General features: G+C 43.6%; 1 protein-coding gene across 1 annotated transcript in view; it reads left to right on the forward strand.

Moving 5' to 3' along the window:
- The window catches only part of BUB1B (BUB1 mitotic checkpoint serine/threonine kinase B), a 1,687,592-nt gene that overhangs the window by 1,391,504 nt on the left and 268,400 nt on the right, over window positions 1-27,688 (forward strand). Inside the window, exon 19 of the mRNA XM_044074144.1 lies at window positions 11,469-11,624. Coding sequence (XP_043930079.1) covers window positions 11,469-11,624 — 156 coding nt within the window. The remainder of the gene's footprint in view (window positions 1-11,468; window positions 11,625-27,688) is intronic.

Here is a 27,688-nt window from a genome sequence, read left to right on the forward strand (position 1 = left end):
GTTCACAGTGTCCCTTTATTACAGATAAAGTAAAATTGGATGGAAAAGGGTTTGGGACCATCATGCACCTTAAGTATTATTGTTACTGCAAGGGAGTGGTCTACATTGCATTATGTAATTCCTATGACAGACTCTATATAGGTAAAACCAAGAGAGCATTTAAACAAATAATTTACCAACACCTGTATGACATTAAACAACATAATGAGATGAACGCACTGTTTAAACATATTAGGAAGTTCCCTACCCATTCTTTCAAATTTAGAGCCATAAACCATGTTGACTTGGGTCCTCGGGGGGGACCATTTGATGAATATTTGGAATTAAAGTGACAGATATGAGTTGATGCCTGTCAACTGCCTGGGCTTAATGACAGGATATCTATAAGTCATTTGCTTAAGTTAAAGTCTATGTATTTTATTTAATTTTGTAGATGGTGTTGTAATTTGATGTTATTCAAAGTTATTGGATTGTTTTGTTTGTCTCATTGATTGTGGATCTGAAAATGTTACAATTTGCATAATGATGTAATTATTTGACCAATGAATAGTTAGGTATGGGTATTTATGGCAACTTTGATTGGTTGTATTTTATTCTGAAGAAGTCTGTACTTGACGAAAGTGCTTAATTAAACCACTTTTTAGTACTTGGTGTGTGGTTCCTGGTTTCTGAGCATCAGTTTCTATTTTGGATTACCATTGTTAACAGTACATAACAGCGACATAGAAATAGACCAATCTTGCTCATGTGTACTGTTAAAATTTGACATGTCTTGAATCATACTACTTTCAATAATAATTTTAGTAATGGTCCTAGGATAACCTCTTTTTCTCAACCTATCATTCCATTCACTGGTGTACTTATCTAAAAGTGTGACATCTGTGGTAAGTCTCTTTAACCTGTCTACTTGTCCCTTCACAATATTGTGCTTGACGGAAGTCAGATGCATGCTAGTATAGTAAAGCAGTGTGCATTACTGGCCACATTCTTATAACTAATCACTGAACCCAAAGAATTGTTGTGTCCATCTTTAACATCTAAATCCAAAAAAGAAATCTTATACAAATTACATGAGTGGGAAAATTCCAATAAAGTGGTGCTTCTATTCATACTATGTATAAAGCTATCTAGCTCTTTGTCAGTTCCCCTCCACACAAAAAAACTGTCAATAAACCGGTAATACAAAAAAAAAAAAAAAACTGTTCCAGCCTTCTAAAGTGGAAAAAATCTTGGTTTCCCAAAATATCATGACTAAATTGGCATAATTGGGGGCCATGCTGGCTCCCATGGCCACACCCCTCTTTTGATAAACAAAAATTCACCTTTAAATCCAAAAAAGTTTGTAAGCACTTGTATATTTTCTAACAAAAATGTGCATTCTCCTTCTTCAAATTCATTACTGGTAATAAGCAAGTTACCCACCCACTCCATCCCCACATCATGGGGAATGGAGGTGTACAAAGACTTAACATCCACCGTAACTAACAAATCGGCCTTACCAATAACCCTGTCCTTGATTTTTGTTAAAATAAATCAAGGGAATCTTTGATAAATGAATCACCCTGCTGTACTAATCTTAACAATGCCCTATCCACAAATTATGAAAGTGGCTCTAACTTAGATGCTCGGGCTGAAACAATGGATCTGTAAGGTGGAATACCACTGTGAATTCAAGAAGGTAATGCCATCTGAGTTTAAAATTTTCAACTTATCTGACAGACTATTGACTAAAGAGGAACAAAATGTTTTGAGTAAGGGCTTTTCTTTTGTTCCCTTATGCAGGTCTGATTTAGCGAAAACTTAATTTAAGACTTTTTTTTATGGCAAAGTTTTGAATAAGAAAGGTGATTTTGTAGTACCAAGCGTTTTCAACCCACCGTTGCACCCCTCCATTAGAGCTTTTGAGGAGATATGCAAAAAGGAAATTAGAGACTTGTTAAATAATAAATGCAAAAACAAGTATCGTAATTTATCTTTTGAGGAAAGACAAAGTTTTATTTCATAACAGAAGGACATGTCAATCCGTTTTATGAAAGTGCGGACAAGAGGGGGTGCTATGGTAGTAGTTAACACAGTGGATTATGTTTTTAAAATGAAATTGTTAATTGCAGGATGATGTTTTCTATAAGAAAGTTACAAAAAATTACATTTGTAAAGCATATAGACCAGTAGATGCATGGATATATGAGTGTTTGAATGAGGGTATTATTTCTGGTACAATGTACAATTTTTTCATGTGCCTAAACCCAAGATAGGTTTGTATTTGCTATACCTAAGGTACACAAAAATGAAAAAAATAAATCCACCTTACAGACTCATTGTTTCAACCCAAGCATCTAAGTTAAAGCCACTTTCAAAATTTGTGGATAGGGCATTGTTAAGGTTAGTACACCAGGGTGATTCATTTATCAAAGATTCCTTTGATTTTTGTTATTGGTAAGGGCGATTTGTTAGTTATGGTGGACATTAAGTCTTTGTACACCTCCACTCCTCATGATGTGGGGTTGGAGTGGGTGGGTAACTTGCTTATTACCAGTAATTAATTTGAAGTAGGAGAATGCAAATTTTTGTTAGAAAGTATAGAACAAGTGCTTACATTACAAACAACTTTTTTGGATTTTAAGGTAATTTTTTTTATCAAAAAAGGGGCGTTGCCATGGGAGCCAGAATGGCCCCCAATTATGCCAATTTAGTCATGAGATTTTGGGAAACCAAGATTTTTTTCCATTTTGGAAGATTGAGACTGGGTTATTTTTTTGTATTACCGATTTATTGACCATTTGTTTTTTGTGTGGAGGGGAACTGACAAAGAGCTATATAGCTTTCATACATAGTATGAATAGAAGCACCACTTTCTTCAAATTTTCCCACTATTGCAATTTGCATAAGATTTATTTTTTGGATTTAGATGTTAAAGATGGACACGATTCTTTGAGTTCAGTGATTAGTTATAAGAATGTGACTAGTAATATACTGCTTTACTATACTAGTATGCATCCTACTTACGTCAAGCACAATATTGTGAAGGGATAAGTAGTCAGGTTAAAGAGACTTACCACAGATGTCACACTTTTAGATAAGTACACTAGTGAATTGAATGACAGGTTTAGAAAAAGAGGTTATCCTAGGACCATTACCAAAATTATTATTGAAAGTAGTATGATTCAAGAGATGTCACATTTTAACAGTACACATGAGCAAGATTGGTCTATTTCTATGCTGCCAATATTTACTGTTGATAGTGGTAATATTAAAAATATTATCAGAAATAATTGGAGAATACTTTCAAACAATGAATTAAAGATTTTAGTGGGACCGTCCCCCCTATTTATTAACAAGAGAGGGAGAAATTGATATTGGAAAATAACTGTGGAAATGAGGTGAGGAGGCAAGGGGCACCTTCAAATGTTACAGTTGTAATTTTTATAAGTATATAGGAGAAGGGTCGTCCTTTGAGGTTCCTTCAAGTAACAAGGTGTGGCAAGTCCCAGGGAAATTTAACTGTGACTCTACTTTTGTTATATATTTAGCTCAGTGTAGTTCCTGTTTTTCATTTTATATAGGAAAAACTAGTAGACAACTTAAAAAGAGGATATATGAGCATATATTTGTTATTACGATGGGTAATAGGTTCATAGGTAGGTACTAGGCTATCTGCCCTAGGGCATTTATAAGCCTAGCCAGAATGTGTTGGCTTTCGCCTCCTTTTTAGATTTGATTAGATTCCTGAGCCTCTGTCCAGCAGGGCCATAAAAGTGATCCCAGGAGTAAATTTATGATTTCCCCATCCACTCGTCAACATTCCTCTTGAAGAGGGTCAGTGAGGCGCTCTGCCTAACATGGATTGGGATTCTATTCCAGAGCGAGGGAAGCTTCTGGGATATGAATCTATCCCTCTAGCATGTCCTATTTATTGTTGTGCTGAGGTTTAAATCCCTGGAACGTGTAGCTCTAAGGGATTTGATTTTCTTGAAGTGGAGCATGTCCATTAATTCCGGGTTAGACATGGCCTTGTACGTCAGGCAGAGATCACCTCTGAGTAGGCGCTAAGCAACTGAGTAGAGCTGGAGTTTCTTTAGTCGAGCTGCACAGGGCATCTGTTTGAGGCCCACGATCCTCTTGGTGAGGTACTTCTGGGGTCTTTCCAGCTGTTGCAGGTGTCTGGTAAGGTATATCTCATATGGGGTATTGTACTCTATTATGGGCCTGATGAGCAGAGGGGCACAATGACCTCTCTTGATCTAAATGTGAATCCTTTCATGATTAGGTGGGCTATATAGAAGGTTTTTCTAACCACTTTGGCAATGTGATTATCAAAGGAGAGGTTGCTATCTACTTGGGTCCCCAGATCCCTGATTACATCTTCTGTACTTAGTGGATTACCACCTATATGGTAGTTCGTGGGCACTTTGTTTTTCCCAAAGGGGATGACTATGCACTTTTTGGCATTTAGCTTGAGGCCATGGTTCTGACACCAGGTATTCGTCTCCGTAAGACCCTTCTGGAGGATGTCTGTGTTAGCCAGAGAGTTGGTTATGGCTCCCAGTTTGCAGTCATCTGTGAACTTGGTCAGCCATAGGCCTCCCGTCTAGCCTGTACCTCAGAAAAGTATATACTGAACAAGAGGGATCCCAGGACTGAGCCCTGTGGGACGCCACTTGTAACCGGTTTGGAGTCGGACATGGCACCCACAACTCTGACCATGTGAGTTCTATCCATGAGCCAGTTTGCAACCCATCTCGTGACATAAGGGTTAATGTTCAAGCTGGTAAGCTTATCAGTGGGTAGTGTGTCGAAGGCCTTTGCGAGGTCTAGGTAGGCTTTGTGGACTTACCTTTCCCTCGTCTATGGCCTTGGTAACTGTTTCAAAGAAGTCTATTAGATTTAAGAGGCAAGATCTGCCTTTAACAAAGCCGAATTGGGTATGGGCCAGTGTCTGGAGGTTTTCAATGTCTTTGTTTATGAGATCCATGATGATGCACTCCATAGCCTTGCAGACCAGGCTAGTCAGGCTTATAGGGCGATATTTCCCGGGATCCGTTGTGGCGCCACCTTTGTTTAGCGGGATAAGTTGCTGTACGCCATTCTTTGGGTACATATCCTGTAGTAAGGCTGAGTTTGGACAGTGAATTTATGTGAGAGTTTAGTTCTTTTTGGAGCCCGTGTAAGACACAGCCTGGGATACCATCCGGTCCCATTGATGCTGTAGTAGTAAGGAAGAAGTAGACCAACACCACGATTGATGCAAAAACTTTAATTCATATAAAAATCCAGGATGTGAGCGCTTTCGCGTGCTGCCAAGTGCACGCTTCTTCAGACAAGTTTAAAACACTCTAAAATACTGCTGACTTATATATCATTCAACTATATCCTTTAATTAGTTAATTGATCCTTAAATGAATCAATTAGGATCTTAAAGTCAGGATGCTCCTTAAAGGTAAAAAATATATTCCTTGCAACTACAGCACATCATCCCAAATCAAAACAAAACGAACCAAGATGTGCTGGTATATATATATATACAGTTGACATACATTCATAGTAAAAACACTTGCTGCTGTGTTTTTGGCTTTGGAGAGGGCTGTTTTCACCTGTGTGTCTGTGATGTCTGGGGGGGGGGGGGGTCTACATTTTTCTGGGATGGACACTGGCCAATTTGGGGGTGGGGGGGTAAAGTTTGCACTGAACCTGTCAGCCAGGATGTTAGCAATGTCAGTGGGTTCAGTGTATTTTTTGCCATTTTGCACCAACTCAGAGCAGATCTGAGAGTTGCCACCTAGATTCTTGACACAGTTAAAGAAGGCCTTGTGATTATCTTTAGAGTCTTTGGCAATTTTTCTTTCGAAGCTGGCCTTGGATGATTTTATGAGGGATCATATTTTCTTGCTAATACTGATCAGGGATGCCTTCCCTTTTTGGAATTTTGCTCTATCATGTAGTAGTTTCCTCCTTCTGTTGTATAGCTTATTTATGGCCAGGGTCCGCCAGACAGGTCTCCTCTTTTTGGAGTAGTGAGTCTTGGTTTTACTTGTGATGGCTCGATCCATGCATTAGATGCTCATAGAATGCATTTGTAAATGATTCTGCGATTTGGGCAGCATTTTCCATTAGCCCGGGGGCTTTGAAACATTCCACCTCTGTCTTGAGAAGTGTGAAGTTTGCTTTTGAGAAATTTTTCACAGTGGTTTCCTTGGCTGGGGTGGGGTCAGGATGTGGATGTCCAGTGTGATTAGTTTATGGTCTGATCTTACCAATGAGAGGTTAACCTCTGGTGTGGAACATTGAGCCCCCATGTTGGTGATGACCACGTCCAATATGTTGTCACCTCTTGTGGAAGTGGTGACCAGTTGTTCCAGGGCGTTTGAGTTTATAAACTCCAGGAAACATTGGGCAAAGGAGTTGGGACTTGAGTAGTTTTCCCAGTCATTGTTTGGGTAGTTGAAATCACCCAATATCATGGTGTTTGGTGAGACCTTCATATTCTCCAATGTTCTCAGGAATGCTGAGTGGGGGTCCTGAGACAAGGTGGGTGATCTGTAGCAAGCTACAAACTGAAAAGCAGTTTTTCCCAATGTTAGTTGCACATGGATGGTCTCCGAGGCCTCGTGCAGTGCCACTAACCTGGAGGTGTGGGTATCCTTGATGAAGATGGATACATCCCTGCCTTTTGTATTTCGGTCCGGGTTCTGGGGCCGAAAGGTATGGTATGAGTTATAGCCTGGTAGTGCTGGGGTGCTCTCTGGAGTCTTGAACCAGGTTTCTGTTACTGCACAGATATCGATTTTCTCCATACTGAGGAGTGTCTCGAGTGCGTGCATTTTGAGGTTTAGACTTCTGGCATTGAGTAGCATTATCCTCAGTTTTTTGTTTCTTGTATTGTCTATGGAGTTGGGTTTGTCTTGAGCCTTGCCTAAAAAAAGGCACTATGGGGGTGGCAAGAGCCTTAGCCAGTATTCGAAAGCCCAAGGGTGACAGGTGCAAGCCGTCTCTCACGAAGCAACGTGGCTTGTCGAGCATGCCATCCCAGGCTGACAGACACTGGATCCCCTTTGAATGACACCAGTAGTTTAGCCAATTGTTAAAATTGATCATTTTGTCTATATACTGTGGCATCATTCTTGGTGAGGGCAGGATGCTACTCAGGGTCAGGCTCATACCGGCCTGGGCTACATGATCAGAGAGCTCCTCTATGTCTCTCCATGTAGTCCAGGGAGGTACATCTCAGGTCATTCACACCAACATGGACAATGACAGAGTCATATTTGTACTTGCTTTGGAGTGACCTGAGTGCTTGTGTTATGTGGTGGATCCTGGCACCCGACAGGCAGCTTACAGTGACCTTCTCCTTGTTCAGTCTGATGAGCGGGACGTCAGTGTGCCTGACAATAAGAGTCTCCTATTACTAGTGTATCTGGTGTGTTATTTAGCCTTAAGGGCTGCGATTGTGTGGCACACAGACTTTGTGAAGTATGTGATACGTGAATATTGTTGTGGGGTAGTGATTGCTTGGATGTCTGCTTTGGAGGTCTCTGCTGCTTTGGCAGATTTTTGTTTAGAGACTCCGAGTATGTTTTTGTGTGTTTGTGTCTGGTTTACTGGTGCAGATACAATTGGTCTATGTGAGACTAGTTGTGTGGTGCAAGTGGTTCCCTTCTCCTCCAGACTGGACTGGCTGTTCCAGTCTTGGGTTGAGAGAGCTTGGCCTCCAGTTTGAATGTATAGTTGCATCTCACATGCATTTGAGTTTGTTGGAAGGAGGAGAGGGTTGCCTGTGTACATAAGGTAATTGTAAAATTGCCTCAAGATTCCCAGATTAACCAGCTGGACTGGAGTGTAGACCTGAAACTGCCCTTTGGACATGCCTGAATAGTTTAATGAACTGTTTTATTGATTGTCCAGATGGGATGAATAGGGAGCCTTTTACTTCTATATAGTATAAGGGTTGTGCAGTGCTAGCGTTTGTTAGTGCTTACTGAGAAATTTGAGCAAGTGCTGGGCTGTAAAAGGAAGGTTGACTGCTTAATTTGAGAGTTTGACCAGTTCTAAGGGAAAAAATTGAAGAGCACACTTTGTGGAGCCGAGAATAGTTTAAACCTGCGTAACCGATGCTGCGCTGCAAATGCGGGTTTTAAAGCAAAGAGATTGAAAGAGATCGGAATTAGCCCAAAATGGCCAATAAGCTACTAGTTGCTGGGCTGAGACCACTCCTCCAGAGATAGATAGGCTGCTCAAAGCTCCCCACTCACACTGGTGACCAGAGAAGCTTCCTCCTATCCAAGTAAGGATATGGGCAACACAAGAACTTGTACCACAGCCCAGAATTCAGCAAAACCTGAAATCTGGACTAATCTAGCTTAGAAAATGTGGGAAACAAGATTTTTTTTTTTTTTGTTTTTGTTTTTTTGTAGAACAAACAGTAACTTTACACAAAAAACACTGTAAATGCTATAAACAGGCTAGCGCACTTGTGTGTGTAGCTTACAACAGTTAAACAACACAAAAATGACTTTTAGAAGTGCAAACAGTAACATATAGTAGAGTATTCAGAAAAATAGCTTTTTTAAATCACAGATATGCTAGAAACTAGCTTTTCGGTGAGAAAATGCAGTCGCAGAAAGAAATGCAGAGAAAAAATACTTAATCAGTTGAAAGTCTCTCTGCTGCTTGTAGCACTCTGAAGGACACCACGAGGAGCTGTGCCGAGTGCCTTGGCAAAGCATTCTTGGAATGTAACAACAACAAAAAATATAGAGAGTTTTAATGGCAAATTCTTTTAAATACATACAATGCACCTGGGTTGAATAACCATGTAAATTACAAAGTAGTTCTTAATCAAAAATGTCAGTATAAAAAGTGTAAATGAATACTGCAGTCCACTGTGTATGTATATGTATTTGTGTCTTTAAAATGTGCATCGGACCATTTTTAGGAGGTTGTTATAGTATTTAATTTTTTATTGATTAATTGTTTTATTGAATTATTATTTAAAGGAGTTTTTTTTGTTCTGCATGGTGTATTCTGGTGAGAACCATTTTTTGTGGTTGAAAGCGCTTAACCAAATTCTGTGGATTTTTATACAACTTGTATGTGGATTTATACCTTTTGTGGATAAAAGTTTTTTCAATTATTCAAGGTGTGGTGGTTCTTTTTTCAGTGGTTCGCTTTACTGATATTTTAACCTTTGCCAACCCATCTAAATAATTTGTCACTTATTTCCCATGGTCTCTTATTTCCACCATGTTTTACATCAGATTTTCAATGCGTTCTACTCCCTACATATCCCTCTGTATAAATATCTTCGCTATTACCTTTTGAATCATACCCATTTCTTAAATTTCTTCTTCAACAAGTCTTGTTTTTATTTCATTACCCTGCATCTTTATCTTAGTCTTTGTTGATGTCTGATTGGTTGTGTTTCAACTCTTTGCATTAAATGCCCTTGCTCCTGCAAAGTATTCCTTTCTAGTCTAGCCCAGCTTTTGTACCTTGGAAAATAAATAAATTCCGAGTTCCTGTCACTAGCTTCACATACTCCATTCCAGATATTCTCCTATATTTCTTCCAAAATCTACCCCCCCCCCCCTTCATTGCATTTTCCCTTCTAGGTCCCCCTGATGCATTGCCACTATTGCAAGACAAGTTCCAGTCCCTACCCATGAGTAATTCCTGCTAAAACTTATAATTTCTCCCAAAATTCTCTTAAACTACATAATAGTAGTTGTAGGTAGAATACAAATACATGCCAGTGTATCCTTCCTTCCCTTCCAGTGACGCCTTACAAATCTGCTATTATTGTCTTTCTTCCCTCTCTTCTGTCACTATTAGAGTCCTCTTTACAACAGTATTATTACTCCCCCTTTCCTTTTCTCTGATGCTGAATGTCCATTTTAAAATCCTTTATTTGCCAGTCTCATACTCATTTTTACCCAAATGTGTCTTCTGTAATATTGCTATTTGCACCCTACACTACTTAATATAACTGTGTACTTTGTCTCTACCTGCCATGCCATTTTCATTCCATTTTAATATTGCAATTCTGCCAAAAGCCATTAATTTTACATATTCTGCGTGACAGTTCTTTTGAATGTTTCCAACCTGGAATTTGCATGCACCCACTAACGCTTGGCAAGCTGATATTGTATGTAGCGGTCTGTTTCTCTTTTCTGTTAAAAAATAAACCCTTCGACCCTGTTTAACTCGTAGTTAGCAGATAAAACTCTACGCATTCCAAAAAGGGAAGTTTACCTTCCCATGTAGGGAGAATTGCCACAAAAAGAGCTACACCCACAGGTGTTACCTATTCTAAGGTTAGGTTTAATCATGCTAGAAACACAGCTAGGGCTTGTGTTTCCTCTTGCACAAACACCATCTGTCCTTGGCCTAGCACTAGTTCCTTCTAGATGTGTAAAACAACTTGCATGCTCTTGGTAAACTATTAGCATTAAGAAAAAGCTGCACTTTTTATCCTTAAATAAATAAACTAAATTGTGAGCTGTTATGTTTAATTCTTTGAATTACTAATGTTGTTTGGTATGCCACTACTTGCAAAGGTTTTAACTTTCTAGAGTTTTCATTGAACTGCTTCCTGTTCCCCATGAAATAGTAAAGTTTCAGATACAAATGACCCAGAATATTGCTCGGGCATTTCCTGATTAATTGCTTCTATAGACTCTTCATCTCCAACTGAAAGCATTTGCTGATAGAAGAAAAAAAACAGCTAATAGCTTTACAGTTTCAAGAGAAGACTCTAGTAGATATTATTCGGAACACACTGGCCAGGCCTTTTGTTACTAATTGTTTGCAGCTGTTTTGTTCCTTGTATTCAGCACAGCATCAGTTTTGACCCAGGTGTCCAGAATCCAGACATCAATCTCTCTCTCTCTCTCTCATCTATATAAAAATAAAAATCCCCCCCCCCCCCCCCCCCCGAGAGAGTGAGTGCTTGGAGAAACCTAGAGAAAACCTATGCAGATGGGGGACATATAAACTTCACTCGCAGAGTGAATGGAGGTTATTAATTTTAAAACCTTTGAGTCAGAAACTTTAGTGCTCAATAACAGGATAGCTTCTGCTCATAGAGAAGCCTAGCTATATTCTGTCACTGCAGAGCATTTGCAAAACTTTTCTAGTCAGACTCTGTCCTTTACTGTGCCTTACTTCACTGGCTTTGCAGCAGATACAAGCTCAGCATTTATTTTAATGCTTTTTTTAAGTTAAGACAATTTAGAAGGGAATTGTTGAAACAGTCATGAGGTAGCTTTGTATGTATTTGGTACAGGTGCTGTGATAAAGCAATTCTATGAAGCAAAAAAAAAAAAAAGATTGGTGTATAAATCTCTCATGTTTGCAGATATGGCTTATCGGATCATTCTGTAAGTAGGCCAGGTTCTGCACTATTTCTGAAGTCAAAGTACACGGGAAGTTACCACATTTATCACTACTAACTTATTTTGTTATTCTTTCTTTAGGTTAATTTTCAGCCTATCCCATGGGATCTATATATCATTCAGCAGTTGAGGACTCGCCTGAGTTCCGAAACAGAATTTGGAAAAGATTACACAATGTACATGTATGAGAATGGCTGTATAGCCTTGCTTCATGACATTCATCATCTCACTTTAAAAGTAAGTACATTCAGTTACATTTTTTCTTTAATTTACTTTAATGTTTACCTACACGTGTTACTTCATTTTTTTCCTGTGGCTCATTTTTGATTTTCAGTATTGTGCCCTGGTCTTGTTATACTTTTCTAGTCATGCAATTTTGCATGTAGACATGACTTTAAGCTGTACAGTGCAGAATGGTGAACAATCTGCATGCTTTCCAGCAATGCTATCACGTTTTGGGATTCATTGAGGGCAGTTGGGGGCATATGGGAGCTGTCTCTAATGAAGTCTGAAAATGTCCCTGTGAGTTGTGGAAGAAACCTTGATCAAAGTCATCCTGCCAGTGTCCTGAACTTGACAAGCCACAGTGAGCTCTGGCAAATCTGTTACTAGGTAGAATGCATCTGTGCATCATGGCATAGGAACACAGCTATAGGATGCTCACATGAGTGTCATCAGTGTTTTTGATTGTTATGATTATATGCTGATTTACTGCGGTGGTGGTGCTGCGGTAGCGTTGTCGCCTCACAGTAAGATGTTGTCCTGTTCGATTCTCAGCTAGAGCGTCTTCTGTGTGGAGACATGCGTGAATGGGCGTACCTTCGTTTTAGGTTGTGCGTCAGGGCTGGCAACTCTGCACGTAAAAATCTACTGCCAATCATTAGCGGACCGGAGTTCCGGTGTGGCGACCTCTATCCGGGAAAAGCTGAAAGACACAACAACATGATTATATGTTGATTTCCAAAGCCATCTAAAAATCTTTTGCTCAGTTTGACTTGGCTCTTTGAGTTGAGAAGGATTTAGCACATCATCCAGGGTGTATTTTAACACTGATCATGTTGTATGCTGTCAGGCTAATGCTCACAGTCCACATATACGTAACACTGTACAACATATTTCCTGACTTTTCTGATCATCCATTTTAGCTTACTAGTTGCTGTCATGCTTCCTTTCTTCTACTCTAAGAATCCATTATTCAGCAAGCACTGTATGTCTAGAGATAAATTTCTTCAGCTCTTGGTTGAGGCTGTTGTAGAGACTTTGCAATGGTCGACTTCATTTTATACCTTTAACCAGGCAGGCCCTATTAAGCATGTGTTCTATATTGTGATTGGTTAACTGGGTTGTTCAGACAGTCACATAAATATATATGTGGGGACTGAGGGGATCAAATGAGGGCAACAGAATCTATTTTCTTCAGAAATCAAGTAAGCCATGCTGCCGAGCAGAGTTACAGACTTGATTGGTAGCATAGCTAATTGTGGAAGGCATCATTTTTAACCTTTTGGCTTGGTTTCCTTCATTGCTGAATGAAAAGCCTCACTCCAGCTTTAAGGCTTCAGCTGTGAACCAATACTGAGTATAAACTGTAGGTATATAGCTTGCTAAGCAATGTATACATGCTGATTTAACTGCACTTCTCAGAAGATATTCTATGAGCTAAGCTTGGAGACCCTCCTTGACAAGTTCTACTTTTTGGATCATCTTATCTTGGTGCCCCTGCCTATCCTGGACCTACATATCTGAATAGGGCTGAGTTGTAGATATCAGTCCCCCATCCTGTGATTAGAACAAGCCAAAGACATTTCCTGAGAAACAGGCCACTGAGCCTCAAGCTCCAGCCAGTTAACCAGGGTCTGAGTGGAGCTTACATCACAGAATTCACCCATTAGAGTGAATGCCAGTGGAATGCAGCCCTTTTAGTCCCTTATCAGCCATCAGTGTGGAAGAATGGTGCTTAAACCCTTGCTTGTTTTGGAGAACCTCAGCAACTGCAGGATCTAAAGGCTAGTTTACCATTTATCAGTAGACCTACCTTTTGGAGGGCTAGGCCCTGGTCATTGTGATGGTGTTCTGACTAAAGCCTGATGATGCATATTTGACTGTCCTGTCTGTCCGCACATAAGATACTTTCTACTGTGGCTATCCTCCTTGTAGTGAGGTAGTCCTGGAGGTTTTCCATCTAGCAGGTATGTCTGTGCTTCACGTTTTGTTTTCCTGACAGTAGTAAAGGCAATGCCAGTACAATTTTTGCTAATAATATAATAGTTTTAGGAACACTTTGAAGATATTTATCAACTAATCAAATGCAGGGAACTTGTTGAAGACTGGAAAGACTGAGCATCAGAAAAAAAGAGTTTCCGGGCTAGGTGGGCTTATGCAGTCTGCATGCAACTTCATGTCACATTCTAATAAGTGTGTGTCTGTGTGTGTGCTCGTGCGGTCCATGGTCCTGTGTAGGTTTTTGAAGGGCATTCTTTTTCAAATGTATTTTGTCCAAGTCAGTGCCCTCAAAGTATATTTTGAAATGTATAAATGGGAAGGAGGTAGTGCAAGACTGCAGAATACTGGAAATTGGGGACTTTTCCCCGTTTTTTGGTATTGTGGGATGCTGGAGTTGGTATATTTAAATTAGTGGGGGTGTGCATGAGGCTTACACCCCTACAAAAATACTTGATGTTATGTGGTCCTATCTCGCCTACATTCCTTACTCACAGGTTCGGAGCCGAGAATCAGCTCCGACTCGGCCAAATTACTCTAGCACGAAGTCTCTAATTGGCTGGGCTAACCCGGTATCCCAGGATGCACCTTGCCCTAGCCCCAGATCTCATTTGCCACTCGTAGAGTTAGGACGTGGTCTCGCTTGGCTGTGGCTAAGTACCCTTTTAAAATACTTTTAGTATTTTAGCAGTCTTCCTTTTGACAAAAGCTATTTTGATAGCTAACTTTGTACCTGAATAGTTGTTGCGTGAGGTTTTTAGAGTTTACTGTTTTGTGGTATCCCTACTGTTTTCGTGGGCTAGGCCCGTTTAAGTTAGAGGACCTAGTCCTCTCCAGTGTGTTCCCTTGTTGTGTTGTGCTGTTGTGTTAGTGGTTAACTCCCTTTTAGGAAGCGTTTAAGAGTTTCCTTGTCCATTTAAGTGCGTGTTGGTCTTCCCGCCCTCCTTTTGTGTTTGACTCTGTCGGTTGTGTGTGGCGCGGTTGCTTGTCATGTCGAAAGAACTAAAGGAACATAAACCCTCTGGGTTTAAGAAGTGTACAAAATGTGGCTATAAAATGTCCATTACAGATGGGCATTCTATTTGTGTTTGTCTTGGTGCTATTCACTTGCAAGAGTCCTGCAGTTTCTGTCATGATGTTCATCGTGCATACAGCTGCAGTAATCAGGCGGGTCCTCGGTCAGCCGAATTCCAAAGTCTAGGTCCGGTGTCGGTTGTTGTCGCTTTCTTTCCTGACGTCAGTGCGACAGGGGTATATAAGACACAGCCAATACCATTTTCTTCAGTCTTTTTTGCCGTGTGGTGCCCGAAGCAGAAGCAGTTCGCAAGTGCCGGTCGGCCCGCTCCTGAAATTACGAAAAATTGGAAACTGAAGTCTTCTTTAAAGCTAAGTATCCCATTGGGGAAACTTTTCTTGCCTCAGACCGATGTCAGACAAAGTTAACAATTGTATTTCTTGTGGGAAGCAAATACCGCATAAGGATTTCCATTCCCTCTGCATACCTTGTTTAGGCCCAGACCACGACGTCTCGACCTGTCACTTTTGTGCTACTTTCAATAAACGCACTATTAAGCGTCAGGCGGAGTTCGCCCAGCACTTTTTTGGTAAAGCCTTTGATTATAAAATGTCGTCGGATACTCCGACTACCGTTTTGTCCAAAAAACGCAAGGACAAAGACCAACACGCGAGGTCCGCGGTCTCCACCGACACCACGCCAAAACCGGCTACACGTGGTCCGGTTCTCAGCGAGGCGCCTACGCAGCCCCTGACTACCGACGACACTTCTTTGGCGGTGTCCTCTGTAACCGAGACCGCAGGTACCTCGGCCCATACCCAGACTACAACCACCGAAGCCACTGTGAGTGTTGAGCCTCCTAATGTGGACAGGTCCACTTCCACCCATGGTGTCTTTAGACCCTCATCTTCCTTCTCCATAAAGGCCTTTACTAAGTCCAAATCAGCCATGCATCCCAAGAGGCCTGTTGCACAGGGCCCATCTCCAGGCCTCATGCCTAAAAAGCAGATGCTAAAAATGGCTGAGGATTGAATTACTCTTATCAGGGGTTCCCAACCCCCTCCAGACAAGAGACCCAGAGTGGAGGAAGCTTCTCCCTCTTCTGACCAGGACTCCATTTTTCAGAACATTCTGATGAAGAGGAACACTGTACTCCCCTTTTGAAGATTCGGATGCTGAGCAGTCCATTCCTTCTGTATCTCCCCAGAGGATTTCTCTTTTGGGGAAACCTTGCACACCTTGAGGGAACACTTCCATTGGGAAGGCCAAGACTTTTCTGATTCCAAGAAAAGACTTAGGGAATTTCTTTTGTTACCTCAGCACAGACCTCTGGCGATACCTCCTGTCTTGGACATACTTGATGATGTTTACTCGGAGGCTTGCCTAAATCCGGATTCCCTGCCTCCTGCCCCAGTCAAGCCTGATAGGTACTACAGAGTTCCTAACTCTCACCAATTTCTTTACAAAAGCCATAATGCTGACCCTGAAACCATTTCTCAAGGCCCCAAGGGGAATGAAGGCCTCTACTGCTAAGAATCCACTACCTTCCGAAAGAGAGTCTAGATCCTTAGAAAGGTGGGGAAAAAAGGTGGTATATACCTCGACCACCCTAGCCATGAGGGCCTTAAATTGTCAGTTCCATATGCTTAAATATCAGCAGTTTCTGTTATCACAATTAAGAAATAAAATGTCTCAACCTGAACAACCAGATTTGAAGGAGTTGCAGGATATGATGCATAGTGCAGAACAAGTGGGTAAACACACCTTACAATGTGGCTATGATGCCCTAGAGGCCTCAAGTAGAGCTGCTGTGACAGGATCGGTCATTCGTAGACATGCCTGGCTTAGGGAACAAACCTTGCCTGACCATGTTAAAGCTAAGCTACTAGATGCTCCTTTACAAAAGGATGTACTATTTGGTACTAATGCTGAGGAGATACTACGGAAAATGGAAGAAAAAGCTAAATCTATGCAAACTGTCAAAGCTTTTCTACAGGTTCAACCACCACGTTTTAGCAGAAATTGGCCTTCAAAAAACTGGTCATTTCCAGCCACGGACAAGCCACAAAGAGGTAGATACAGGCGCACAAAGGGCAGAGGACAACCTCAAGGATCATATAGAGGCAGACAATGGCAAACTCCAGCACCAAGAGGTGGCGAAGACAGTGCACAACAATACAGGAAGCAAACCCAATGACTTCCCCCTTTTCATGCCAAGCAAGTCTCAGCTGACAGCACCCTTGGGAGGAAAGCTGGCATTATTTACAAGAAATTGGCATATTATCACAACAGACAAATGGATCCTGGACATTATAAACAGAGGCTACAGATTTCATTTTCACACTCTTCCAAAAATGAGAGGCATGCCGAACCTGCCACACAATCAAAGGGCAGAGGCTCAAATACAAATTTCAAAGCTTATGGCCATGAAAGCTATTCAAGAGGTACCTACTCACGAACAAGGTCAAGGTCAAGGAACCGACTGGAGACCCATTTTGGACTTATCCATCCTAAACACATTTCTACTGCACAAAATTCAAGATGCTCACATTACAGCAGCTTCTTCCCATGCTGGGCAAGGAGTTTTGGCTGGTAACATTGGACCTCAAGGAGGCATACCTGCATGTCCCAATCAGACAAAGCTGCAGAAGATACCTCAGATTTCTTGCAGGTTCAATCCACTATCAATTCTCTGCATTGCCCTTTGGCTTATCTACTGCGCCCAGAGTATTCACGAAATGCCTGGCATCAGTAATTGCCTACTGCAGACTTCAAGGGATACAAATTTACCCTTATTTGGACGACTGCCTGATCCAAGCGGACAGCAAGCACATACTTCTGGAATCTGGAACATCTGGCTTATGTAACACGGTTATTGAATTCTCTGGGATACACAGTCAACAAAGAGAAATCCAGGCTAACACCATCTCAGAAAATAACTTTCCTGGGTGCCAACTTGGACACAAACACCCAGATGGCCTATCTTACGCCAGAAAAACAGGGGCAACTAACTCAGTACTTCAAAATACTAGCAAATTGTACCAGGCTCACTGCAAGGAAAATCCTGCAGGCTCTGGGCTTCATGGCATCTTGCATTCTTTTAATCCCATGTGCAAAGTTGCATATGAGGAAACTTCAATGGTACCTAAAAAACCTATGGTCTCAACACAGCCACAGTTTGGAAACAATAATACCAATAATCCCATGTTTGCAAAAGGAATTTCTATGGTGGGCCCAAGCATGCCAAACAAACACAGGTCTTCCATTCTGCAAGCCTCAAGCAAATCAAGTCATCACAACAGACGCCTCGGACTACGCCTGGGGGGCGCACATGACAGACAGGTGCATTCAGGGCAAATGGTCCCAAAAGGAAAAGCACCTTCACATCAATCAAAAAGAAATGCTAGCAGTGATAAATGCAATTACAATTTTCAAGGACCTCCTGCATCCAGGGCAATTATTGATAAGAACAGACAACACCACAGTAATGTGGTACATAAACAAACAAGATGGAACACATTCATACCCCCTGTGCAGGCTAGCCAATGTCACTTTGGAACTTGGCTCTGGAATGGCAAATCGAACTTCAAGCACAGTACTTGCCAGGATTGGAAAACACGCTGGCAGACAATCTAAGCAGAAATATGACAGACCCACACGAATGGAAGTTGCATCCTCAAGTGTTTACAAAGATAATCCAAGCGTGGGGAAGGCCAGACGTAGATCTCTTCGCCTCCCACAGGAATCATCAATTGAAAAAGTTCTGTTCAAGGACCTTTCATCCAAAGGCCTGGAGAGTGGACACCCTTTCTTTCAGTTGGGCAGCATGGACAGTTTACGCTTTCCCACCTTTGCCTCTTCTACCCAAGGTGCTCTTGAAAGCAAGAGCAGACAGATGATGATGATACTGATTGCTCCAGACTGGCCAAGACAACACTGGTACCCACTCCTGAGGAGCCTAACACATACTCCTCCCTGGACCCTACCTCTAATGCCTCTTCTACTGACTCAGCACAGCTACAAAACTCTTCACAGTCAGCTGAAAACACTCAATCTGGCTGCATGGAAAATTCCTTAACACCACAACAGACCCTACTCTCCAAAGAGGTGCAGGATGTCATTTTGGAGGCCAGAAGGCCATCTACTAGAAAGGCTTACTCCGCAAAATGGAAACGGTTTTGCGCTTGGAATGAGGAAAAAGGCCAGGATCCTAGAAAACTGAATTTGCCTCAGATATTACAGTATCTAGCTGAGCTGTTGAACAGTGGACTTTCATTTTCCTCCATCAAAATTCATGCCTCAGCCATTTCTGCAGAATACAACACTGATCCACCCTTATTCTCTCACCCACTTTTAAGACAGTTCCTCAGAGGAGCTAAGAATATAAGACCTCCAAGGAAACAACCAATACCAGCCTGGGATCTTAACTACATTCTAGAAAAATTAACATTACCTCCCTTTGAACCAGCTGCCTCAACAGATTTGCAATATTTGTCCTGGAAAACAGCTTTCCTTCTGGCCATTACCTCAGCTCGTATGGTTTCGGAACTACAAGCCCTCATGGCTGTGCAGCCCTTTCTCATCTTCCATCAGGACAGGGTTTCCCTACGAACCAACCCATCATTTATGCCTAAGGTAGTATCCAGGGTAGCTTTAAATCAGGCCATACACTTACCTACCTTTTACCCCAATCCTCAAAACAAAGGGGAAAGGCTGCTACATTCCTTAGACATCCATAGACAGCTACGCTACTATTTGGACAGAACAAAGCCTTTCAGGAAATCAGAACAACTTTTTGTGTCCTATGCTGTAGGAGCTCAAGGGAAGCCAATTTCCAAACAGACAATTTCAAAATGGATAGGCCACTGCATACGGTTTTGTTACTCCTTTCATGGCAAACCTGTTCCTACAGGCATCAGATCCCACTCCACAAGGGCCACAGCTACCTCTACAGCCTTCCTCAGAGGAGTCCCTACCAAAGATATTTTGGAGGCAGCCACTTGGAGTTCTGTGCATACCTTCACAAAACACTACCACCTGCCTTTATACTCCAAAACTAGAGCAGGCTTTGCCACTGCTGTGTTGCAGGGCATTCTGGCTGCTCCCAGTTCCACCTAGTGCCTACCACCCTGTGCGTAGCTTTGGGATTCTACCCATCTGTGATTACTGCAGCTGTATGCACGATGAACATAGTACAGTTTTGTACCTACCATAAATGTAGATGTTCGAGTGCTAATACAGCTGCAGTACAGGTTTCCCTCCCTCCTTCCCCTGTTGGTAAAGGCCTAGTGGCTAACACCTCCTCATACAACCTGATTGGGTTATCCTTCTGTGGTGTATTTGCTTGCAACTACTGATTTTTGATTATATTGCATTGCTTGACTATATATATATAATTTATGTATTGCCTTCCTTCTGGGGGCACCTGACATCTGGGGCAAGAAAGACTGAAGAAAATGGCGTCGGCTGTGTCTTATATACCCCTGTCGCACTGACGTCAGGAAAGAAAGCAACAACAACCGACGCCGGACCTAGACTTTGGAATTCGGCCGACCGAGGACCCGCCTGACGGCAGAAAACCCATCTGTGATTACTGCACCTGTATTAGCACTCGAACATCTACATTTATGGTAGGTACAAAACTGTACTTTTTTAGCCCTAGGGTACTGCAGGAATGTAAAAATAAACTGATTTTGAAGGGTCTGATCAAGCCCTCCTTTGAGGAGGCCTTGGAGTCGTCTCCACCTTCTAGTACTAAGTCTAAGCCTCTTAAGGCCAAGAAAAGATCTCCGGCTCCGTCTGCTTCTTCGGAGCCATCGGAGAAGGTTTGTAAATTGGATACTTCCTCCTCGGCTCCACTGTCCTCGGGGCCGAAGGAGAAGGTCTCGGAAATGGATACTAGATCCTTGGCTCCAATGTCCTCAGGGCCGAAGGAGAAGGATTCTGAAATGGATACTACCTCCTCGGCTCTATTGTCCTCGGGGCCACAGGAGGTATCTGTTGTACTGGAGTCTACCTCGGCTACGATACTTTTGGAACCTCTTCGGAGCAGGTCACCTAGTGTCAGGCATGAGTCTCCAGTCTGGAGATCTAGATCTCCTTCTATTTCTTCCAAATCCTCTAGGCTGTCTGATTTGGATGTGGATAGGGTGGTCCAGAGGCTCCTACAGTCGCCGGTGTTAACAAAACTGTTTTCGGCTCCGACCCAGTCAGCTCCGGAGCCGGTTCCCATTCTTGTATCATTGATTCCTGCACCGAACACCCATGTGTCGTCAGAGCTGGAGTGCTCCGCGCAGAGTGATGTTCTGGTGTCGGCTCCGATACCCCAGGTGAGTCTATCGGAGCCGGCTTCGGCTCCAACCAGGTCGGCTCCGTCCTCTGGTTTCGGCACTCTGGTTTCCTCAGTCAGACCCGAGTGGGATACCTCTGGACTCCTGTCAGTTCCGAGCCTCCCTCTCGGTGCTTCGGCTAGGGGAATCTCGACTCTGGTCATGGTCTCGGAGACTGGTCGGTCCTCGGACTCAGGAGGGGGGGGGCCGGCCTTCCAGGCCATGAAGAGCGCCCTGGCCAGGTAGTCTGGTACATCACCTGAATCGGTCACTCCATCCCCTTACACCCCAGCTAGAGCCTGTGATGCCCCCCTCTCCATGGACGGTGGAGCCCGAAGGTCTGGGGATACCCCCTTGAGCAGTCCCCTACTTTCTGAGGGCCCCTCAGAGTCGGTGCCTGAGGAGCCTCCCAGTAAGAAGTCTTGCAAGAGGAAGCACATAGACTCCCAGGACGAGTCACTCACTTCCGATACCGACCTTGAGGAATCAGAGGGGTCCCCCAAATCGTCTGATGATGTTTCTTTCTCCGACATCCTGGAGATTTTGAGACAGAGAGGCGACTGGCCCTCCAAGACCCCCTCTGAGGAGGAGTCTGTATTACTCAAGGCCTTCGGAGCTCAGCCCTCTGCCTCCTGGGTGTCTCCACCCTTCGACGAACTCCTGGACTTGATTTGTCGAAGGGTGTGGGAGAACCCTGATTCTGTGGAACCGGTTCCCAGACATCCAAACAAGTTCCTGTCTGCTCCCCCGGGCAAAGAGTTCTTTACCAAAGGGGTTTCAGTAGATGCCTTGGTGGTGGCAGCAGCCACTCAGCAGGAAGTTGCAGAGGCTTCACTCGGCTCCAAAGAGATCTCCTGAAGGAGCTAGGAGATACTCTGATGGGTAACATGCCTGAGGCAGTAGCGCAGACTGTTAACGCCCAGTTGTCTACCCTAGGGTCCATTGTCAACTCGTCTATGAGGCTCATATCTTATGCAGCCGAAGGGGAGAGTAAGGCATCTAGCTCAGGCTTAGCTCTCAGAAGGTAAGCCTGGATGCGCCTGTGTCATTTCGCGGAGGCCTTTAAGTCTTCCTTCACTGACGCCCCCTTTGATGGGTCCTCTTTCTTCGGACCCAAAGTGAGACACACCCTCACCAGATGCGAACAGGAGGGAAAGACCCTATCTGCCATAGGGGCCCGTTTTTCTCTCCCTTCTAGGCCTTATCCCAAGACTCAGAGGGGTGGGAAGATGTGGTTCAAAAAGTCTCAGAGGTCCTTTCCCGCAGCCCAAGGTGAGTCCCCCTCCAGAGGCGGGGGGGGGGTTATTCCGGAAGACGCCATCCTAGAGGCAGAGGAGGCCCCCACAACTCGGGAGACCGTGATTACTTTCGCAGTTCTTCCTTCCAGCATTCCTGAGGTGTTGCCCGACTGTGCTATTCCGGAGCCAGTCGGGGGCCGAATTTCATTGCATCCGGAAGCCTGGGCAAGCATCACCCAGGATCGTTGGGTGCTCCAATTAGTTACCGGAGGTTACACTATTCCCTTTGCATCTACACCCCCTCCAGTCAGAAGGATCCTGGACGTCCCACCCAGTCAACGGGATCAAGCAGCACTAGAAGTTGCAAAGCTGCTAGAAAAAGGAGTCATCCAGCCAGTCCCCTCAGACCATGTCGGATCAGGGACTTACTCACGACTCTTTTTGGTGCCGAAAAGGACAGGGGACCTGAGACCCATTCTGGATCTCAGTCGATTGGATTGCTACGTTCTGAAGTCCAAGTTACGAATGGTCACACTTCAGTCCATTTTTCCACTGCTGGAGAAAGTTGTATGGATGTGCTCCATCGATCTCAAGGATGCCTACTACCACATCAAAATGGAGAAGGCATCCAGGAGTCATTTACGCTTCCGGCTAGGAACCAGTCACTTCCAGTTTCATGCCCTGCCCTTTGGTCTCACCACAGCCCCCAGGGTGTTTACCAAGTGTTTGGCAGTGGTGACAGCTCACCTGAGACGCCTAGGATTCCAGGTGTTTCCATATCTGGACGACTGGCTTCTTGCCGCCCCCACCAGGCATCTGCTCGTTCAAGCCAGTGAGACGACCATCTCACTTTGCCAATGTCTAGGAATTACTTTGAACTGGGAAAAGTCTGCCTTGCAGCCCTCACAGCATGTTGTTTTTATAGGCGCAGAGCTAGACTCTATTCAAATGCGTGCCTTTCTGCCACAGGGCAGGATAAGAGTGTTGTAGTCTCAGATCCACGCACTGTTGCCCCTCAGAAAAGTTCAGACCAGGTTAGATCTTCAGCTCTTGGGATCCATGGCCTCCACCATCATGCTGGTACTTCTGGCCAGGTTACACATGTGGATCCTACAGTGTCTCCTGTTGGTTCAGTGGTCCTTTCAAAAGCTTCCTCTTTCCCACTTGATACTTCTCACGGAGCGATGCAAACAGGACCTCCTCTGGTGGCTACACTCCTCCAATCTGGACAGAGGAAGGAGCTTGGTTCCTATGTCTCCAGTGGCCACGGTGACCACGGACGCCTCCCAGATGGGGTGGGGGGCATTATCTAGACAGGACGGTCCAAGGCACCTGGCAAGATCACGAGGTACACTTTTACATCAATGTTCTGGAGATGAGAGGAGTATTTCTGGCGTTGGGAGCACTCCAGGATGCTCTACCTCTGGGAACGATTGCAATTCACTCGGACAACATGTCCGTAGTGTGGTACCTGAACAAGCAGGGGGGAACCAAATTTTATCCCCTCTGCAGAGAGGCCATACGAGTGTGGCAGTGGGCAGTGTCTTCCCAATGGTTTCTAGTGGCAACGCAGATTCCGGGGAAGTCCAACGTGATAGCAGACAGGCTAAGCAGAGCTATTCTGATGCCTCAAGAGTGGTCCCTGAACAACCGAGTGGTGGTTCAGATCTTCAAAAGGTGGGGTCAGCCTTGCTGCGATCTCTTCGCCAGGCCCCTCAATGCCAAATGCAGCAAGTACTTCACTCTGATCCCCCCACAGGGGGAATCACCCAGGGACGCTCTAGCTCACGATTGGCCCCCCGGTCTGGTCTATGCTTTCCCTCCGTTTCTTCTGTTACCAGGAGTGATACAGAAAGCCATATCCTTGGGAAGCAGGATGATCCTTATTGCTCCACACTGGCCACGACAAGTATGGTTCCCTTTTCTTCAACGGTACGCTCTGGATGGTCCGTGGACTCTGGACCCAGTGCCAGACCTCCTGATTCAGATGTCTGGACAACTTCATCCATCCCTGTGAACTCTCAGGTTGACAACCTGGCTGCTCCACTTTCGTCGCTAGTCAGGCAACATTCCTTTTCACCTGAAGTGGTGCACATCTTGTTCTCCTCTCAAGTCTTCCACCAGGAAGATTTATTCCAGCAAATGGAGGAGATTCTCCATTTGGGCTCAGGCCCAAAGTTTGGACCCCTTCACAGCCCCTATTCCATCGGTCTTAGATTCTTTAGCCATGTTGTTCTGTCAGGGCTCCGTGCCCGCTACCATTAAAGTACAGTTGGCTGCAATTTCCAATTTTCACACATCTTATGAGCCCTCTCTTATGGGCCACAAACTCTGTAAAGCCTTTCTAAAAGGCGCTTGGTTACTTCATCCCCCAATTTCTGAACCTGTACTGCCATGGGACTTGAACCTTGTGCTACAAGCTATTACGTCACCACCCTTTGAACTGACTGCCACTTGCGACTTAAAATTCTTATCTTGGAAGACGGCTTTTCTGATAGCCATTACATCGGCCAGGAGGGTATCAGAACTTCAAGCCTTGTCCATTAAACCTCCATATTTGATCTTTCATAAGGACAGAGTTTCCCTGAGGCTTAACTCGTCCTTCCTTCCGAAGGTGTCATCCACTGTCAATCTCCATCAATCTGTTGAGCTACCAGTGTTTTTTCCCAACTTTTCCAGTAAAGCAGAGTTCAGGTTTCATCAGTTGGATGTGCACAGACAACTGAGATTTTATTTACATAGGACGAAGCATGTTAGGAAGTCTGATCAACTGTTTGTGTCCTTTTCAGAGAACAGAGCAGGTTGTCCTATTTCCAAGTGCACAATTTCTAAATGGATCAAAGATTGTATTTCATTCATCTACTCATCAGCAGACAGAACTTTACCCTTTCCCGTCAAGGCTCATTCTACCAGGGCTGTCTACATCAGTAGCTTTCCATACTAGGCTTTCCTTGGATGATATTGGTGCTGCGGCCACTTGGTTTTCTCCCAACACTTTTATTACTCATTACAAGCTGGACGTGGCTTCTAGGGGCCGGGCTTCCTTTGGTTCCACGGTTCTCAGGAGTATCTTCTTATGAACCTCCCAGGATAGAGGTGCTGGGGACGCTATCCCATGAGTAAGGAACCTAGGCGAGATAGGACCATATAACATCAGTTAGTTATGTACTCACCACAACGATCGATGTATGTGGTCCATCTCGCCTACATTCCTACGTACCCTCCCACCTGCCCCCTTCCTAGAGGATTTGGAAGAATATTGGCTCTGTGGACCCTTCAAGGTCAGTGATTTGGTTCCCTTATCTGGCTGGAATTTCTTCCGGTGTTTATTGAGTATGGGTTATGAGTGTTATGATTGTTATGATTGCAAACAAGATCTGGGGCTAGGGCGAGGTGCATCCTGGGATACCGGGTTAGCCCAGCCAATTAGAGACTTCGTGCTAGAGAAATTTGGCCGAGTCGGAGCCGATTCTCTGCTCTGAACCCGTGAGTGAGAAATGTAAGCGAGATGGACCACATACATCGATCGTTATGGTGAGTACATAACTAACTGTTTTTTCTTTTACGTCTGTATTTTGAGGTAATTTACTCTCTTTGGCACAAGTTTATAAGTAAAGTAAGCTTAAAGAACTTGGAGACATAATGTAGGGTTCAAGTCCAGTTTATATTTTTTTGGGGTTGAATGGCTAGGCTTATAGGGGCCCTACTTGGTCGAACCTATGAAATTTGATTGGTTGCTCTAGAGCGATGCTCCATAAGCAAGCAACAATAATCATGCTACATTATTACTGCTGGAAAAATGAATCCAGCCAAAAGACCCATCAAAGAGGATCCCCTTACACATTAACTGATGCTATATGAACATACCTGTTGCACCTTACACCACGGACCCTCCTTGACGAGTCTGTGATTGAGTTTTTCTCTGCCAGTTCATCATTTCTTCTCAGAAAAGTCCCACATTCGGGACCTTGAATACATAATAGTGGCAAGTGTTATCACATAAAACACTGTGTTATAAGAGTGCATCTTGTCCTTAAGTTCACAGTTTCATTTTTGCCACTTGAAAAGCTTGAATCTGGGTCATGACTTGCATTGTGGAAAACTTCTCACATTTGATGTCTGAAGCAGGAAAGTGTTCAATGTGTAGTCACCATGTTGGCATTGCTTCTTCTGTCTGGAAGAGGAGTACAACATAAAACACTGCTGTAAATGCCAGTGATATAACTTGACCACGTACAGGTGTTGGAAAGAGAAATTACCAGCCCACCTCAGCTGCAGGATGACAGTGGTAGAAGGGCCCCAACACAGTCCTCAAATATCTGTTAAAGCAGCATCAAAAGACCAAGAAACAGAGACTGGACTGTGGTTACATTCTCCGACAGGTAAGTCCATTTCTGAAATGACCCTTCAAGTCCCCATGTGGTGAGTCTGTGTTCTCATTTATTAAGGCCTCAAACTTGCATTTCTTCTGAGATACAGTGATTGTTACCACCTTGGGGCATGTGTCCCATCTTTTAGGTGCTGCCCTTCATTTGGTTGAGTAGCCGCAAGCTCATCTTTCATTGTCTGATCCAAAGGATGAGCTCTTTGAGTAATTAGGCCATAACTCAGAGGGTGCGTTTGAGACTGAGGACTTTTCTTCCTAGTTCTATCCACCCATGTAAGTTGAAAATGGTAAGTCCATCAGATCTTCCTGCATTAGGGATACAGACCGTGCTGTACGCTTCAGACAATTCTCGTGAGGTGTGTGTGTGTGTACACGTGTGTGTGTGTGTGTGTGTGTGTGTGTGTGTGTGTGTGTGTGTGTGTGTACACGTGTCTGCACACAGAAATGCATCTTTTGGGAACACAGTCTAATTCTAGCACCAGACTCAGTGCTGGCCTCCTAAATCCCTACTTCAGCTAATATGTTTGTGAGTGCTTGGATACCTGTTGTATGACACAAGGCATGCACCCAGCATGTGGTCAAACACACAACTCAGGCATATGTGAAATTGGCCCTAATGCACTAAATGGATAGGGGAACTTGTTAACCTGTTGCCATCTGTAAGAATCTTGTGGACCCAGAGTCTATTATGTTTGAGACAATGGCAGTGGGTTATTGACTAACTCCATTTATCCCACTTCAACAAAAAGAACACGGCAAGTAAACTCTGTAAACAGAATAAAAGTACAGTTGGCAGTTATACAAAAACAGTTAAGTAACAAAAGATCTAGTGCTGCGGTTAAATAGCTTGTTCCACAGTTTCATTATACTTTATAAAACCAAACCAATTAACAGTTCATTAAAATGCAGTTATTCATTTAACAACTGTTGTTAGACAGAGTCCAAAGCCTTGGACTTGGTGGGTAAGAGAATACTCTGCTATACTGAGGCTTAGATCCCTCCTCTTCCAAATATTCAATGCACACAATTCTCAGATAAAACAAGGAAACTTAGAAGATACATACCCTGGTTTACCACTGTTATCAAAACTGTATTTAATACCCATGATGAAG

Source organism: Protopterus annectens, chromosome 6.part0, assembly GCF_019279795.1.
Source record: "Protopterus annectens isolate FY-2018-M chromosome 6.part0, PAN1.0, whole genome shotgun sequence".
Classification (NCBI taxonomy): domain Eukaryota; kingdom Metazoa; phylum Chordata; order Ceratodontiformes; family Protopteridae; genus Protopterus; species Protopterus annectens.